The sequence below is a fragment of the Ovis aries genome, chromosome 1 (assembly GCF_016772045.2).
Source record: "Ovis aries strain OAR_USU_Benz2616 breed Rambouillet chromosome 1, ARS-UI_Ramb_v3.0, whole genome shotgun sequence".
NCBI lineage: Eukaryota > Metazoa > Chordata > Mammalia > Artiodactyla > Bovidae > Ovis > Ovis aries.
This window is the reverse complement of record NC_056054.1, coordinates 269,871,641-269,889,052: the sequence shown is the minus strand read 5'-3', so window position 1 is coordinate 269,889,052 and position 17,412 is coordinate 269,871,641. Positions and strand designations below refer to the sequence as shown.

At 46.5% G+C, this 17,412-nt stretch overlaps 1 protein-coding gene and 1 non-coding gene across 2 annotated transcripts; one reads left to right on the top strand and one right to left on the bottom strand.

Moving 5' to 3' along the window:
• The first annotated feature begins 1,925 nt into the window (after positions 1-1,925).
• Positions 1,926-2,028, top strand: LOC114111181 (U6 spliceosomal RNA). Its single transcript, XR_003587275.1, has one exon. It is a non-coding gene; the product is annotated as a U6 spliceosomal RNA (small nuclear RNA).
• A 4,006-nt stretch (positions 2,029-6,034) lies between these two features.
• On the bottom strand, positions 6,035-15,696 carry RIPPLY3 (ripply transcriptional repressor 3). Its single transcript, XM_060397503.1, has 6 exons — positions 15,550-15,696; positions 14,914-15,133; positions 13,934-14,012; positions 13,257-13,323; positions 9,438-9,505; positions 6,035-7,590 (listed from the first exon to the last, which is right to left on the bottom strand). Exons 1-6 carry the CDS (start codon positions 15,694-15,696, stop codon positions 7,290-7,292), a joined length of 882 nt encoding a protein of 293 aa, XP_060253486.1. The 3' UTR covers positions 6,035-7,289.
• Between the last annotated feature and the right edge of the window lie 1,716 nt (positions 15,697-17,412).

Sequence of the window (17,412 nt, the reverse complement as noted above, 5' to 3'; positions counted from 1 at the left end):
AATGGGGGTCTTATTCAGCACTGAGAAGAAGCCATCTATAACTGCAACACTCTGAATGAAGTCAAAATGCAATGCTAAGGTGAGAAGCCAGATAAAAAAGAGCCCATGTGTGAGTCCACTGACTGCAAGTTCAGAACCAGGCAAGTGGAATCCATAAGTGCTGGATGTGGTGGGGACCAGGAGCAGTTACAAGAGCTGTCCTGGGCTTCTGTTATTTTTTTATTGGGATGCTGTTTTCATGCGCATATTAACTTTGCAAAAATGTATCAAGTTTATGTTATTAGAAGTTCTTCAGTTCAGTTCAGTTCAGTCACTCAGTTGTGTCTGACTCTTTGCAACCCCATGAGCCGCAGCACGCCAGGCCTCCCTGTCCATCACCAACTCCCGGAGTCCACCCAAACCCATGTCCATTGAGTCGGTGATGCCCTCCCACCATCTCATCCTCTGTCGTCCCCTTCTCCTCCTGCCCTCAATCTTTCCCAACATCAGGGTCTTTTCAAATCAGTCAGCTCTTCGCATCAAGTGGCCAAAGTATTGGAGTTTCAGCTTCAGCATCCGTCCTTCCAATGAACACCCAGACTGATCTCCTGAAGGATGGACTGGCTGGATCTCCTTGTAGTCCAAGGGACTCTCAAGAGTCTTCTCCAACACCACAGTTCAAAAGCATCAATTCTTCAATTCAGCTTTCTTTATAGTCCAACTCTCACATCCATACACGACCACTGGAAAAGCCATAGCCTTGACCAGACGAACCTTTGATGACAAAGTAACATCTCTGCTTTTTAATATGCTATCTAGGTTCGTCATAACTTTCCTTCCAAGGAGTATTATTTTCAATAGGAAGTTTACACTGGGACTTCCCTGGTGATTTCAACTTCATGTTTCTACTGCAGTGGATTCGGGTTTGATCCTTGGTCTAGGAACTAAGATCCTGCATGCCCACTTGGTGAAAAATAATAATAATTACATTAAAAAGTTAGCTTGATTTTTTTTTAAATCAAGGGAAGGGACGGAATTCCCTGGCATCCCAGTGGTTAGGACTTTGTGCTTTCACCCAGGTGGCTGGGGATCTCATTGGGGAACTAAGATCCCATGAGCCATGTAGCATAGCCAAAAAAAAAAAGATCGGGTTAAGGAAGAAGGGATGCTTTTATTTATTAATACTTATAATAAAATTGCTATGAAATTTCCTCTAAAAAAGTGTGTTCATCAAATAGACCTCTGGAATATAAAGAGAAATGAAATATTTTATATAATTTCAGAAAGCAGTTTTATGCCTCTATTTAAAATCTACCTAAAATAAAGTATTCAATTTTTTTGTATGAAGCCCACTAGAATTTACTACCAAGTCCTGAAAAGTAGGCCTAATCCCCTGGGCCTATGGGCTTTGATAGTACATATTTTAGTTCTTCATAGCTTTCCGTGATAACAAATATTCAGTTCTCCCTGCATGAACAGTTCTATTGAAAATGCACCGTGAGTCATGTGATGTCAGTTAGATACTGAAAAGGGGAGGGGGGCAGTTGGCATGGGGCGAGCTTGGCCAACTGTAGAAATTTGCAAAAAAGGTTTTGCTTATTTCCTTATTCAAAATGCTTTTTCCCTGAGCCAAGGTAGCTGGATTAAAGTCCAGTAGAGTATAAGCAAGGTGAGGGGTTTGTTCATGGATACATACAGCCCAGGGGAGGATGCCAAGGGATCCGTGGGAAATAATGCAGCAACAAAATGCCCATCAACTGACTATCAGGTCAATAAAATGTGGTCTATCCATACAATGAAATATTATTCGGCCAAATAGTGACACACGCTACAACATGACGACTCTTGTAAATGTTATGCTAAATGAAAGAAGCCAGCCACAAAAGGTCACATGTGTATGGTCCTATTTACATCAAATATTTAGGAAAAAAAAATTCAGAGAGCTCTTGCTTCAGCAGCACATATACTAAAACCAGAATGATACAGAAAAGATTAGCATGGCCCTTGGGCAAAGAGGACATGCAAATCTGTGAAGCATTCCACATTCTAAAGAGCATGTGGTGCATATATGCAATGGAATATTACTCAGCCATGAAAAAGAATAAGAGGCTGCTATTTGCAGTAGCAAGGATGGACCTGGAGATTGTCATGCTGAGTTAAGTAGGTCAGGCAGAAAAAGACAAACATGTGATGTCACTTACATGTAGAATCTTTAAAAATGGTACAAATGAACTTATTTACAGGACAGAGATAGAGTCACAAATGTAGAAAGCAAATTTGTGGTTGCCAGAGGGAGAGAAGAAAAAGGATGGATTGGGAGATTGGGATTGACATATATACACTGCTGCTGCTGCTAAGTCACTCAGTCGCTCTTTGCAACACTATGGATTACAGCCCACCAGGCTCCTCCGTCCATGGGATTCTCCAAGCAAGAATACTAGAGTGGGTTGTCATACCTTCCTGCAAGGAATCTTCCTGACCTAGGAATCAAACCTGCATCTCTTATGTCTCCTGCACTAGCAGATGGGTTCTTTACCACTAGCAACACTTGGGAAGCCTTATATATGTGTGTGTGTATATATATATACACTGCTGCTGCTGCTGCTAAGTTGCTTCAGTCGTGTCCGACTCTGTGCGACCCCATAGACGGCAGCCCACCAAGCTTCCCCGTCCCTGGGATTCTCCAGGCAAGAACGCTGGAGAGGGTTGCCATTTCCTTCTCCAATGCAGGAAAGTGAAAAGTGAAAGTGAAGTCGCTCAGTCGTGTCCAACTCTTCTCGACCCCATGAACTGCAGTCCACCAGGCTCCTCCATCCACGGGATTTTCCAGGCAAGAGTGCTGGAGCGGGGTGCCATCGCCTTCTCCGTATATACACACTACTATGTGTAAGACAGATGACTAGTAAGGACCTACTGCGCAGCACAGGGAACTCTGCTCAGTGCTCCATAAAGACCTATGTGGGAAAAGAATCTAAGCGTGGATTTATGTACATGCGTGACTGACTCACTTTGCTCCACAGCAGAAACCAACACAACACTGTAAATCAATTAGACTCCAATTAAAAAAAACAACCCAATAACAACAAAAAGAAATTGAGAGAGACAGAAAGTAGGTGTCAGGGACTGGAAGGGTTAGGGGAATGAGACTGACTGACAATGGAAACGGTATTCTTTTGGGAATAATGAAAATATTCTGGAATTAGAGGAGATGGTTGTGGAACTTTGTAAATATACTAAAAGCGAGATGTACACTTTAAAAGGGTAAATTTTAGAATATTCAAGTTATAACACACACACAAAAAATAATTTCTGCCCCAGAAATTGGATTGAAAATAGTACAGAAAATGCAAGTACAAGCAAACCATAAGATAATAGCAAGGCTGAAAAACACCTTCATCATAACCTCACCTTCTACATTATCAAGGTAGTAAGATCAGATGAAAAGATGGCAAAACAATTGAAATTTTCAAGAAAAATAATTGATTATGGTGTACACCCAAACTAACATAGTGTCTGCTGCTGCTGCTAAGTCTCTTCAGTCATATTCGACTCTGCATTTCCCCATAGACGGCAGCCCACCAGGCTCCCCCGCCCCTGGGATTCTCCAGGCAAGAACACTGGAGTGGGTTGCCATTTCCTTCTCCAATGCATGAAAGTGAAAAGTGAAAGTGAAGTCGCTCAGTCGTGTCTGACTCCTAGCGACCTCATGGACTGCAGCCCACCAGGCTCCTCCATCCATGGGATTTTCCAGGCAAGAGTATTGGAGTGGGCTGCCATTGCCTTCTCATAGCATCAATTATACTCAATTAAAAAATAATTGAATTAACATTATCAGCGGACCTCAAACAAAGCATATTTTATACCTTAGATATAATGACCACATGTTTAAGACTATGGGATTCTCAATCTAGTATTTTACCAAATTTCGTCAAACTTAATGATAAATGTTTTGTGATCTCTTGTTTAAGAGATCTTGGGCTTCCTTGATGGCTCAGACGGTAAAGAATCTGCCGGCAATGCGGGAGACCTGGGTTTGAGCCCTGGGTTGGGAAGATTCCCTGGAGGAGGGCATGACAACCCACTCCAGCACTCTTGCCTGGAGAATCCCCATGGACAGAGGAGCCTGGCAGGCTACAGTCCATGGGGTCGCAGAGAGTCGGACATGACAGAGCAACTAAGTACAGATTGTTTAACACAGAAGTGCAAAAAGAAAAACACCACTGGGATAATAATTTTTTTTCCTATTTAAAACTGGTTAACATAGTAAACAAAAAACAATATGAAACGCATTCTTTTGTTAGCAGATGGGTTGGAAGAATCAATGAAAATGTGGTAGAAATTTGGAGAAACACATTACAACAAACTATTCAGTGTGGGAGGTTTGCAGTACAGCTGGGTGAAAGTTCAAAAATGTTTCTAGCATGTTTCAGCTTGTGGTATTTGCAAGATTCGTTCGGAGCTACTTTTGTGAGCCATCAAAAGAGAGATGTGTCAGGGTAGTTGGCCTCAAGCATAAATTACTTATTCAAAATAAGAACACTTTATGGAAACCTGGCAAGTGTAACCATTGCTGGGGTGGGTACTTTGATTAGTAAGATTCCAGAGGAAAGGTAGAAAGATGGTCATTTACAAACTGCATCATTATTAGGCAAGCTATTGCAGGAAATAAACTGAAGGGGAAACGTAGATTTTAGAAAATACTATCAATTGGATTTTTCTTTTTTTGTAAATGAAGGGAAATTGAGATTGTCGGTAATAGGCCTGGAAATCCCATGGACAGAGGAGCCTGGTGGGCCAGTCCATGGGGTCCCAAAGAGTCAGACATGACTGAGCATAGTGTGTATAGGTTAATTCCAAACTCCTAATTTATCTCCCCTTCCCCTCAGCTGCTTTTTTAATGCTAGGGATACATGATCAAAAGTGGGGAACTTGCTCAGGTTTGAGCCTTTGTGTAGCCAAACCACAGTCACCAGCAAGAACACAGGAGCCCCAAGGCCACCATCTCCTGAGTCACAAATGCCCTCATGCACTCACAGAACCTGTGACACCGTTACCGCCGTGGCTACAGGGTCTTTATTTTCCACATTTGCACTCGGCTGGCTATGTGCTAAGTAATTTAAGGAAAGTTGACCATGCAACACATTTAAAATTCTGGTGCCACGAGGGCTAGGTTCGGTTTCTTCAAGGTGAACAGGTGACTGGGCCAGATTTTTTTCTCAGTAAAGTGGATTTATTAGAAAAGCAAGACAAAGCTAAATGTGATGACTTAAGCTGCATCCCAAGCATCACAGGAAGGGAAAATAAGTGTAAGACTTCTAGTTAACTAGATAAAAAGGAAGTCATCTTAAATTCTTTCCAAAATAAGCTCCATGTGTGTCTGAGAGAGCATTGCTCAGTTGCGTCCAACTCCTTGTGACCTAATGGACTGTAGCCCGCCAGGGATTTTCCAGGCAAGAATTCCAGAGTTGGTTACCACTTACTCCTTGAGGGGATCTTCCCAAACCAGGAACCGAACCCGGGTCTCTCACATTGCGGGCGGAGTCTTCACTGTCTGAGCCACCAGGGAAGCCCACCAAATAATCCCCACAGGAATTGTTAAGATTAGAAAAAGGTTATTTAGACAGTAAGTAAGACAATACAACTAAAATAAAAACATCTAAAAACATATTTTTAAAGAAAAATTTAAAGGAAAAAAAATTTTTCAGTATTTCTTTCAAGAGGAAGAGCAATAAAAAAAACAAAACAGATGTTGGCTACCTTTGGACAGAGAAAGAGGAAGATAGAAGGTTTACTTTTACTTTACGACATACAATTTTCAGTACTGTTTGGATTGTTAGAATATTTGCATGTGTCTCCTACTGTTTAATATTAATGACTTGTTTGAGCATTGAGGTTATAGGCCATTTTACTTTCATTTTTATACTTTTTCTGCATTCCTAAAAAACAAATATAATTTGAAGAGTTACACATAGAAAAATCCTGACAAATTTTTAAAAACTTTAAAGCAGGCACTGATTTAATGTAAAACATCAAAGAGAAGGTGATTATCAAATGATTTTGTCTTTCAAAATATTTATTTCAGGTAGAAACTAGGAAGACAATCACATGTAAAATAGTTCCATAAAAAACTCTGACAAATACACTCATCTGGTCGTCAAAAAATAAAACCCTGAAAATAATATTACACTAAGTACTTCGATTGGAAACAGTGTTTTGTTATTTAAGTAAAAAGCCCAAGGCAGTCTCCAACGAAGAGCTAGTAAGCTCTTCTGTTCATACACACAGCCCTTAGACAAGAATCATAGACATTTTTATCCAGAATGGTCTTCCATCCCCAAATCCTGATCTTTTATTTTTGTTACTCTTATGGAAATTATTCAATGTGTTTACGTGCTTTTCATAACCTTTTTTCCAGAATGCCTAAATAACCACATCAACCTTGAACAATAAATCATTTTTATAAAAGTTGTTGTTCAGTCGCTCAGTCATGTCTGACTCTGCATGACCCTGGACTGTAGCCCCCTAGGCTTCCCTGTCCTTTGCTATCTCCCAGAGTTTGCCCAAACTCACATCCATTGAGTCAGTGATACCATCCAACCACCTCATCCTCTGTTGTCCCCTTCTCCTCCTGCCCTCAATCTTTTCCCAGCATCAGGGTCTTTCCTACTGAGTCAGTTCTTTGCATCAGGTGGCCAAAGTACTGGAGTCTCAGCTTCAGCATCAGTCCTTCCAGTGAATATTCAAGACTGATCTCCTTTAGGATGGACTGGTTGCATCTCCTTGCAGTCCAAGGGACTCCCAAGAGTCTTCTCCAGCACCAGAGTTCAAAAGCATCAGTTCTTCGGCTCTCAATTTTCTTCACAGTCTAATTCTCACGTCTGTACATGACTACCAAAGAAACCATAGCTTTGACTGCTGGGACCTTTGTTTAAAACGTGGATGTAGCCAAACGAGGGGTCTCAGGTTAAGTGAGAGGCAAGGGTGGGGTACTAATCGATATGGAATGATCTGTCCTTTAATCGGCACAGTGACACTGCTGGGTGTGCTTTGGAGGCGGGCCCTACCGGGTAACAGCCTGCGTTAATGCAAACATCTAGGATCTAGAATCCTCTCTCGAAGCTACGAATGGGACACAAAGAATCACTCAGAGGAGGATGAGTAAAAGCCAAGTCCTGGGGGCCGGTGGGGTGCTACCCAAAGACAGCCGAGTCCTTGTAGGCCCAGTGGACACGCGAAGAGTCCTGGAGCGGCTGTCCCGCAGGGCTGTCCCCGGGGCACGTGTGAGGTGGGCTGGTGCAGGAGAGACAGACTTACACGCTTGAGAGGCAAGCAGCAGCCTCGGGGGAGTCAGGGTCGGGGGGTGGACGCCTCCCATTGAGGCCCCCGGGCTGCCGAGCCGGGTTTGCCGACCCGTCTCTGGCCTTCCCCTCTGAGGCGTCTGCCACCTCCTCGCGCTGCAGGGCGGAGAGCTGGGTGTCTTCCTCCAGCTCCTCCTCTGACTCAGACTCGTCGTTGTAGAAGTGGATGGTGGCTTGCACAGGGAAACTGGCCAGCACCTTCTCCCCAGAGCTCTGCAGATACTCTTGACGCTTAGAAATGGGCAAGTAGAGTCTGAGATGAAAGAAACAAGTACACCGTTAGTCAGCCTGAAGAGTCTTCAACGGCATCGAGAGAAGCCTTTAGAAGCAGCTAATGCCCAATCTTCCTCTCTCATTTTGCCTTCAGTGTGCACGGTGGGTTTTTTTTTTTTAATTATTATTATTCTGTGCACAGAACACAAAACTGAGCAGGTGGGGGCACCTGGTGATGAACCCCGTTCTAGGTCAGAAATGAGCTACCAAGAGCTCCCTGGGAGAGCCAGTGGTTAAGGCTGCGCTTCCACTGCAGGGGGGTGCTGATTGGATCCCTGGTAGGGGAACTAAGATCTCACATGCTGCAGGACCCTGAACAAACAAAAATCCCGAAACCTGCTCTTTTCAGGCTTCCCCAGTAGCTCGGACAGTAAAGAATATGCCTGCAATGTGAGAGGCCTGGGTTCGATCCCTGAGTTGGGAAGATCCCCTGGAGAAGGGCATGGCAACCCACTCCAGTATTCCTCCCTGGGAAATCTCATGGAGAGAGAAGCCTGGCGGGCTAAAGTCCAGGGGGTCACAAAGAGTCAGACATGACTGAGCTTTTCTCCAGAATCCCCAGGGAAATCACCCCACATTAGTATTTTTAAAGCTTCCTCAGTGATTCTGGGGCTTCCCTGATAGTCAGTTGGTAAAGAATCTGCCTGGCTCAGCTGGTAGAGAATCCGCCTGCAATGCGGGAGACCTGGGTTCCATCCTTGGGTTGGGAAGATGCCCCTGGAGAAGGGAGAGGCTATCCACTCCAGTATTCTGGCCTGGAGAATTCCATGGACTGTATAGTCCATGGATCACAAAGAGTCGGACACGACTGAGCGAACTGTACGGCACTTGCAGTGGTTCTATGAGAATTGAAGACTATGGGTGGAACACTAGGAGAATGTCCTTTATCCCCAAATCACTCTTTGATCAGTCTGAGGGACTCAGAATTTTATCTCCAGCAGATAGTATCTTCGGGTTTTATTAAAGCCTCTAGTCTTCCAGACTAACCAGGGTAACAATACTCTGCCGAGAGGTAATAGCACAGGGTAGGTTTATTTTGATGAAGGAAATGACAGCTGGAGAGAGAGGGGCTGAGAGAAATAGAGAGAGGCACACAGAGGAAAAGACACGCTGAGAACGAACCACTTGCCTAAAATGAAACGTAAAAGGATTAGAGCAGTGAGGGTCCTGATCACTGTCAGCAGAACCACTGAGATGGCAGAGGTTTCAACCACAGTACAGCATCCATCCAGCCCCTCATTTTCTCCACACCCACAGTCAGGAGGTCTATTTTGCACTAGGCAATATATTAACTTATATGCTGGGAGAAAATAGAAAGGAACCTAAATATCTAAGTGAATAAGCAGATATATACATCTACAAGTCACATGCAATTAAATGCATGGCAAAATGTATAATGAGAGATATAAACAAAAAGTATCAACACAGGGGATTTTCCTAGCTAAGATCCCCAGCTCCCAAAGCAGGGGGACCCGGGTCGACCCCTGGGCAGGTGACTAAATCCCGCAAGCTGCAACTAAAGATTCCACATGCTACAACTAAGATCCAGCACAGCCGATAAATAAATAATTTTTTAAAGTATAGATATAAAAAAAAAAAGAGGCCAATTTCAACTTGCACCTGAAACACTGAATAAATAAATGAATAAATTCCAGATATCCAACGGAATAGTCTTGAAGTTCCTTAGGGTAATCATAACCAACTAATGTTGGTAAATACACTGAATTTTTTGCAATTTTTGAAAATGTATACACTTGAAGACACTAAAGTGTGCTGAAGCTTATAGTAAAAGGAATGATATGTTTCTATGGTGAAGTTAGATATTACCTGACAGGATGCTGAAACCCAAAGGCCCCCTTCGATCCAAAGGTTTCTTGATCACCCCCAGGCTCAAGCTGCAAGGACAGACACATACAAACTCAGACACAGTCAAGAATCCTTTGAAAGCAGCATCCCGAAGCCTTTAAAAATAAAATGTAAGTAGCCTGCACTTGGGCCTTCCCAGGTGGTGCAGTGGTAAAGAATCTGCCTGCCAACTCACGAGATGGAAGAGATGAGGGTTTGATCCCTGGCTCAGGAAGATCCCCGGTGTAGGAAACGGCAACCCACTCCAGTATGATTGCCTGGGAAATCCCAAGGAGCCTAGCGGGAACTCCCGTGGGAGCCTAGTCCACAGGGTTGCAGAGAGTCAGACACGACTGAGCACACACATGCGCACAGCCTGCACTTGGTAGCATCAGTTCCAATTTTAGAGACAATTTAAACAATAGAATATTGATGAGATCCCCTTCCTTTGACAGTTGTCACGATGTCCCGCACTGTAAGGGGTCCCAAGACGGAAAGATGAGTTGGACACAGGCCCCCATTTCACACATTTTAAAATCTAATGGGGAAAGACACACTTGGAGGTAAATAACCACACTATAAAAGCATCAAGCAGAAAGATGCTAACTATTCTAAGCAAGGAGGGGGATCAGGAAAGGACTCATGGGGAGCCTGGCAGAGACATCGATAGCACTTGGGTATTCAGTTCTGGGCCCATCCACGGTGGAGCAGGGCATCCGATTCCAAGGGTCAGGAAAATAGACAGCATAGGTAGGGAAAGGTAGAGCCCAGTGTGAAATGAATGAGAAACTGCACTAGCAAAAGGGCTCAACAGGATGTTGAATCCAGATACCGAACACCTTGAAAACACATGACTGAGTCTAGGTTTCATTCTGCAGACAGAATTCAAGACCATTAATGATTTCTAAGTTAGGTGTTCAACAATGAGCTCTATATTTTAAGGATCATGGTGGCTGCTGGAAGTAGCGAATAGCATAGATTGGTGAGGTAAGGGCTTGGAGGTCTCTGGCAAGAGGTGACAGAGATTTGAACTCAAGTAACACAAACCAGGGGGCTTTCCAGGTGGTATTAGTGGTAAACAACCCACCTGTCAATGCATGAGACATAAGAGTTATGGGCTTGATCCCTGCGTGGGCAAGATCCCCTGGAGGAAGGCACGACAACCCACTCCAGTACTCTTGCCTGGAGAATCCCTCGAACAGAGGACCCTGGTGGACTCCAGTCCACAGGCTCATACACAGTCAAGACACAAATGAAGCGACTTAGCATGCATGCAACACCAACCGGAAGGGAAGAGGAAGACAGGTTCCCAAGGACATGCATAGCATTTGAAAGGTAGGACACTGCTCGCTGCAGGCCCTGAACAGCCAAAGCAATCTTAAGAAAGGATGACAAGCTCGAGACATCACGCTTCTTGGTTTCAAACTATTAGTATATTACAAAGCTATAGTGAGCAAAATAGTAGTTGATCAAAATCAAAACAGTATCAAACAGCTATTGGCTTAAATACAGACACATAGATCAACGGGACAGATTAGAGAGCCCAGAAATAAATTCATGCATATATCAGCAATCAATTCATAACAAGGGGCCCAAAAAAATACAATGGGTACAGGACAGTCTTTTCAATAAACGGTGTTGAGAAAACTGAATAACCACGTGCAAACTGGGTCCTTGTCCTGGCCCTGGTTTCAGGAAGTCACGTCTGCGCTAAGCTCTTTTGTAATTATTGCTGTTGTTCAGTGGGTCAGTCATGTCCAAGCCGTGAAAGGGAAATCAGATCGGGGAGGGTGACCCCCGCTGCTCAGGGGTTTGAGACTTTCCCTTGACTTTAGATTGTATTCTAATTTTGGTCTGCTGACCTGCAGTTCAGGTCACTAGACAGTAGCCCCCTCCACCCCGATCCCTACCGTCCCAGGCCAATGACATTTCTCAAGAAATACAAACAGGGCTTCCAGTGGTTAAGAATATGCTTTGCAAGACAGGGGGCATCGTTCAGTCCCTGGTCCGGGAGTATCCCATACGCTGCAGAACAGCTAAACCCTTATGACAAAACTACCCTGCTCTATCTAGAGCCTACGAACTGCATGCCACTAACCGAGCCCACGTGCCTACAACTGGGCTCTGCCACGAAAGGAGTCACCGCAGTGAGAAGGCCCGTGCACCACAGCAAAGAGCAGTCCCCGCTACCCTCAACTAGAGAAAGGCTGCGCAAAGCAACGAAGACCCAGAGCAGCCAATAAATAAATAAATAAATAAATAAAAAGGCAGTTTTAAAAAAAGAAACATTCAGCATAGCTCAGGAGCCGAACAATTCTCCCACTTTGTCGGGAGGGGGCGCTGCTGAGCAAGAAGCCGGCCCTCGCCTCTCCTGGTTGCGCTCACCTGGCCGGGGCTCGGGGAACCCACAGCGGTACCGGGGGTCGTTCGCCACTGACCTCTCTGTCCGGCCAATCGGACCCTGCAAAGAGCGGGCCAGTGGGGAGCCGGGCAGCTGAGCGCTACAGCTCGCGCGAACACCCACTCTCCACCCCACCCAACTCCCCCGCAAAATAATCCATGGACACAACTTCATCCATTGTGCCTTGTGGATGACCCACAGAAAGCTGCTATAGCTTAACATTTTTCTGCAAGTAATCATTTTTTCTCACCAATGGCCTTCTCATCATAATAGAAAACAGGACTACCTTACACTAGGAAAGTGTGCTGTATTTTTTATTTTTGCGAACAACTGGTAGACTACACATACTTTTCATTTAAAAGAAAACTGGATATTTTTTTCTTCCAAACACTGTTTAAAATTAATATGCTTACGAACTTAAGTTTGGATGCAAGAGAAGGAATTACTTCCCATTATCTAGTTATTGCAGGTAAGAATAATTTGGGCTAAGAAAAAATTATATTCCTCATTCATTTAACATAGATTTGATTTGCTGCACTTTAGTAACTGAATTAAAACTCCCATTATTCAGACTAATTTAATAAAGGAGTCTAAATATCAAAATGCCAGAGAAGTCTGAACCTGAGTTTCTTAGACTAGAAATAACTGTGCACTCTGCCATAAGTGTTACCTAATGGTCCTTCCTAGCCTGATTAACTCTGGCACTTTAAAAGTCATTAATTTATACTTTAAAATATAACAAAGGACAGGTGAATTCTATGAAGGCAAGTCATTACTCCAGTAAGTATAAAGCACTTTAGTTACTAATGCAGGAGACGAAAGAATAGTGGTGGCGATTAATCTTGCCCTCCAAAGCCCTCAGCTGGAGTGTGTTTGCTCAGCAAGCATGACTTAGGAGCACTTGCAGACAGGGCCCAGAGTTTCAGAAGAGTCAGATGGCAGGTGGAGACTTTTCACTGCACCTTCTGGGCCCTCCAGACAGAGCTCTGCCCATATTTGCACTATGGCACCAGCCTAGTGCTAATCTTTTGAGCCTATGCTCATCTTTTCTCTAATTTGAGGGGAACCAAGGCCTTCTCTCCCCCCTACCTGCTGTGTTACCAGGGGGAAGAAAAAATGCAACGTGGAAGAAGCATTTTATGATGTCCTTGAAACAGTTCTACCATCGTGGCTTTGCTTTTCAAGAAACAGAAGCAAGCCAGAGCCAATCTGTGTCTGAGTCAGATCCCATCAACACCTGAGCGGCCAGGTGCCCACTCCCAGACCCCAAGGCAATTCTGCGTTAGATGACCGAGGGAGGGACTGGCTGAGGAGGCCTTTCCTGGTCCCTTCATTGTAGAGATGGTGCCGCTTCCTGGCCAAACCGGTTGGTATCTACAAGGCCCACACATTAACCTTACCTCACTTCCAGTTCTGGTGGGCTCAGCTTCCTGAGGGGTCAAGGTCCAAGGTCTCCAGGGAGTTTGGCTGGAAGGACAGGGACCAAGAGTGAACCACAGGATTTTCTGCTTTTAAAGTTGGATCATAAGAGTTATCACTCTAATCACTTCTAATGTCTGCCTAAATGTCACTGGACACACCAGAATGTTCTTTCAAGTTCTCAGTCTGTGTGTTAAGCCTGTGCTATTTGTGTGTGTGTGTGTGTGTGTGTGTGTGTGTCTGTGTCTGTGTCTGTGTTTCTCCCGCCACATTTCCAGTTCTCTGCCTTCACCGGGCTTTGAGAACTCCCAAATCTGAGACACATTAGTTGAGAAATTGCTCTCACAGCCTAGCTGGATTCTTCAGTTCATCCTCCCCACTGTAGCTGGCTACTTGGTCGCTCATTCATTTCAACCTCATTTCCCTGATTACTGAAAGATCAGGACTCCAGAGACCAGTCTGCAGAGTTTTACCAGGCAAAAAAAGGGGGACTGAGTTTCTCCTCCCTGACCGTCTGGCCACCCAGCCCCTTCCCCACCTCCCCTGCTAATTTGATTTTAACTTGACTACCTTAAAAGGGGCTGGTAACCCCCACCCCCACCCCCCGCACCGCCGGGACAGCGAACGCTGAACCCCAAGCACGGGACAAACAAAGAACATCACCAAGGATGTGACGGTCAAGAGGACGCGACACCCCCGCAGGGCTCGCTCAGCGGCCAGCTGGGTGGGTTCCAGACCTAGAAACGGAAGCTTTGGTCCACTGCCGGCCACCTCTGGGGCCTCCCCACTTGGGGACGGAGCTCAGGAGCCGAGAAGATTCTGCATCTCTGTCTCACGCCTAGGAACTTGCGGGGCGTCGCCGTCGGGCTCCAGGGTTCCGCCTGGTCACCCCGCGATCAGCGCGGCCGGAGCATCCTGCCTGCTTTGCCCGCACCCACGCGCCGCGGGGACGCCCTCACCTCTCGGGCCGGCGCGGCGCCGGTGGTCCCCGGGGACCGTCCCCGACGCAATGACAGACGCGTCCCCGCGCCTCCGGGGCTCCGGCCGCCGCCTCGGGTCTCATGGTGCCCTCGGAAGACGCGGCGCCCGCGGTCGGCCGCGCCTTTAACCGCTCCGGCGAGGGCGCTCCCCCACCCGCGCGCTCGGCGCCAGGTTTAAAAACGGGGGCGGGGCGGGGAGGGGACACGGAGACCCGGGAGAGGGTGGGGTGCGCACCGGAGAAACTCCGGGAGGGGACGAGCGAAGGTCCTGGGAGGCTGGGGGACCAGGCCAAGGAGCGGACTCGGGACGCCCGGGGGGCAAGGGCGTGGGGGCGGGGGACAAAGGAAACCCCGGCAAGGTCGCCAGGGGCAGGGGCGAGGAAGCTGGGGAGGGGGCGGCGGGAAGTGACCCGGGACGCCAGAAGAGGGGGGCACGTGGTGGGCACCGGGGGCGGGGGGCTTCGCCCAGGCGTCTCCCCCCTCCCGGGGCTGGAAAGGCGGGATCCCTGGCTTCTCGCCCTTCTGGCGTCTCCGCGGCCCTCGGGTTTTGGTTCCTGCCCCAGTATCTTGGTCTCCAGATTGGTGGGAAAAAAACCCTAACGTCCGCGGCTGTTAAAGCGGCCGCGGGGCTCGTGGCTGGGTCTGGGGGAGCGCTTACCGAAGCCTGTGGACCCGCCCTGCCTTCGGGCCTGGACCGCGGGCGCCGGGGACGCACCGACTAGGATGCGGAAACAGGCGATGGGGCTGCAGCTTCGCTTCCAGGCGGAGGAAGGCGGCCGACAGACCTCTCGCACCCTTCTCGCCGATGGGGGCCTTGGGACGGGAGGTGGCTTTTTCTGGGAGTGGGTGCTATTTACCAGCTGAGCCACAAGGGAAGCCTAATGGAAATCCGTCCTCAATATTCATTGGAAGGAGACTGATGCTGAAGCTGAAACTCCAATACTTTGGCCACCGGATGCGAAGAGCTGACTCATTTGAAAAGACCCTGATGCTGGGAAAGATTGAAGGCTGAAGGAGAGGGAGACTACAGAGGATGAGATGTTGGATGGCATCATGGACTCAATGGACATGAGTTTGGGTAAACTCTGGGAGTTGGTGATGGACAGGGAGGCCTGGCGTGCTGCAGTCCATGGGGTCGCAAAGAGTCGGACACGACTGAGCGACTGAACTGAACGGAACTGGGTGCGATTTTCCTCGGGATAGCCCCAGGCCCGGCACAGAAAGCGCCTCGATGAGCCGGTAAGGTGCGCGAGCCCTAAGAACACCTGGCCGGGCTGCAGGGCTCCCGGGGGGCGTGGCTGTCGCGGTCCCCAGCGCTGGGGCAGGAGTGCTGTTTGAAGAGCAGGGCCCCGCGGAAGAACCTGAAGGCGGCCAGCCTGGACTCAGGCCCCTCGCTTACAGACGCCCCATCCCCGCCGCCTCTGAGAACGCCAGCCTCCATTCTGTGGCTTACAGTGAAAGTGAAAAAAGCGAAAGTTAGTCGCTTAAACCTGTCCGACTCTTTGCGATCCCATGGACTCTAGCCCACCAGATTCCTCTGTCCATGGAATTCTCCAGGCAAGAATACTGGAGTGGGTTTCCTTTTCCTTCCCCAGGGGATGTTCCTGACCCAGGGATGGAACTCAGGTCTCCTTCATGGAAGTCAGATTCTTGACCATTTGAGCCACCAGGGAAGCCCCCTGACTTACAGTAATGGTTTTGTTTTGTTTTGTTTTGTTTTAATCAAAGAGCTTCAGAGATTAAAATGTTTCTGAAGCGGAGCAGGGTTGTATGGTCCTTGCCTCCTCACCATGTCCTCTGCCTGCATTTTGCCTGTGGAAGACTTTAGTCAAAGAATAAGTTTAATCAGAGAAGTGAGAAAATGCTGAAACCAAGGAAAACAGAGACCAAATGATAATAATGTAGTCATTAAGCACAGTCAAGGACCTTTAGTTCTTTCTCAAGGACTATAGATAATATTCTGAGCCGTATCCTGTGAGCTGTCATATATATACTGAAACACCAGGTGAAGTTAACTCCATGATGACCAGCTGGTACCCAGGATACAAGCTGCCGAGATTCTGAGAACTGATCACAAAGAGATAGGAACAAATGGACCCTGGAAGTGAAGAGTAACTGAACCTAAAACAAGATGATGACCACTGAAGACCAATTTGAAGATGACACACATACCTTTCAGTAACATTTGCAAATACCTTTCAGCAACATTTGCACATGTTCTTTTCTTAAGAGCAACGGGTTATGACAATAATGAAACCTAATTAAAGAAGGGGGCAGACAACCTACCAACACAGAAAGATTTCATAAAGGGAAGATACAAATGACAGAGTAGATGCGGCCACTGAGTACTGACATTACTATGAATTTTAAACTTTTAAAATGTTTTCTAAATTTTCCATCATGAGACTATATTACTTCTGTGTATGTGGTAAATAAAATATGTTGTTGTTTAGTCGTTAAGTCAGGTCCAATGCTTTGTGACCCCTTGGACTGCAGCTCACCAGGCTTCCCTGTCCTTCACTATCTCCCAGAGTTTGCTCAAATTTATGACCATCGAGTTAGTGATGCCATCCAACCACCTCATCCTCTGTTGTCCCCTTCTCCTCTAGCCTGCAATCTTTCCCAGCATCAAGGTCTTTTCTAATGAGTTGCCTCTTTGAATCAGATGGTTAAGTTATTGGACCTTCAGCTTCAGGATCAGTCCTTCCAGTGAATATTCAGGACTGATTTCCTTTAGGATTGACTGGTTTGGTCTCCCTGTAGTCCAAGGAACTCTCTCAAGAGTCCTCTCCAACACCACAGTTCAAAAGCATCAATTCTTTGGTGCTCAGCCTTCTTTATGATCCAGCTCTCATATCCATACATGACTACTGGAAAAACCATAGCTTTGACTCTAAGCTAAACTATACGTAACATAAAATTTACCAGTTTAAGCATTTTCAAATATAATTCGGTGGCACTAGATAGACACACACTGCTGTGCAGCCATCACCAGCCTCCGTCCCCAGAATGTTTTCACTGTTGTGAACAGAAACTCTGTACTCATAAAACACTAACTTCCCATTCCTCCTTCCTCCCAGCTGTGGTAACCACCATTCTGTCTCCATGGATGTGATTATTCCCAGCTTGTATGATGGGAATCGTTTGTCCTTTAGTG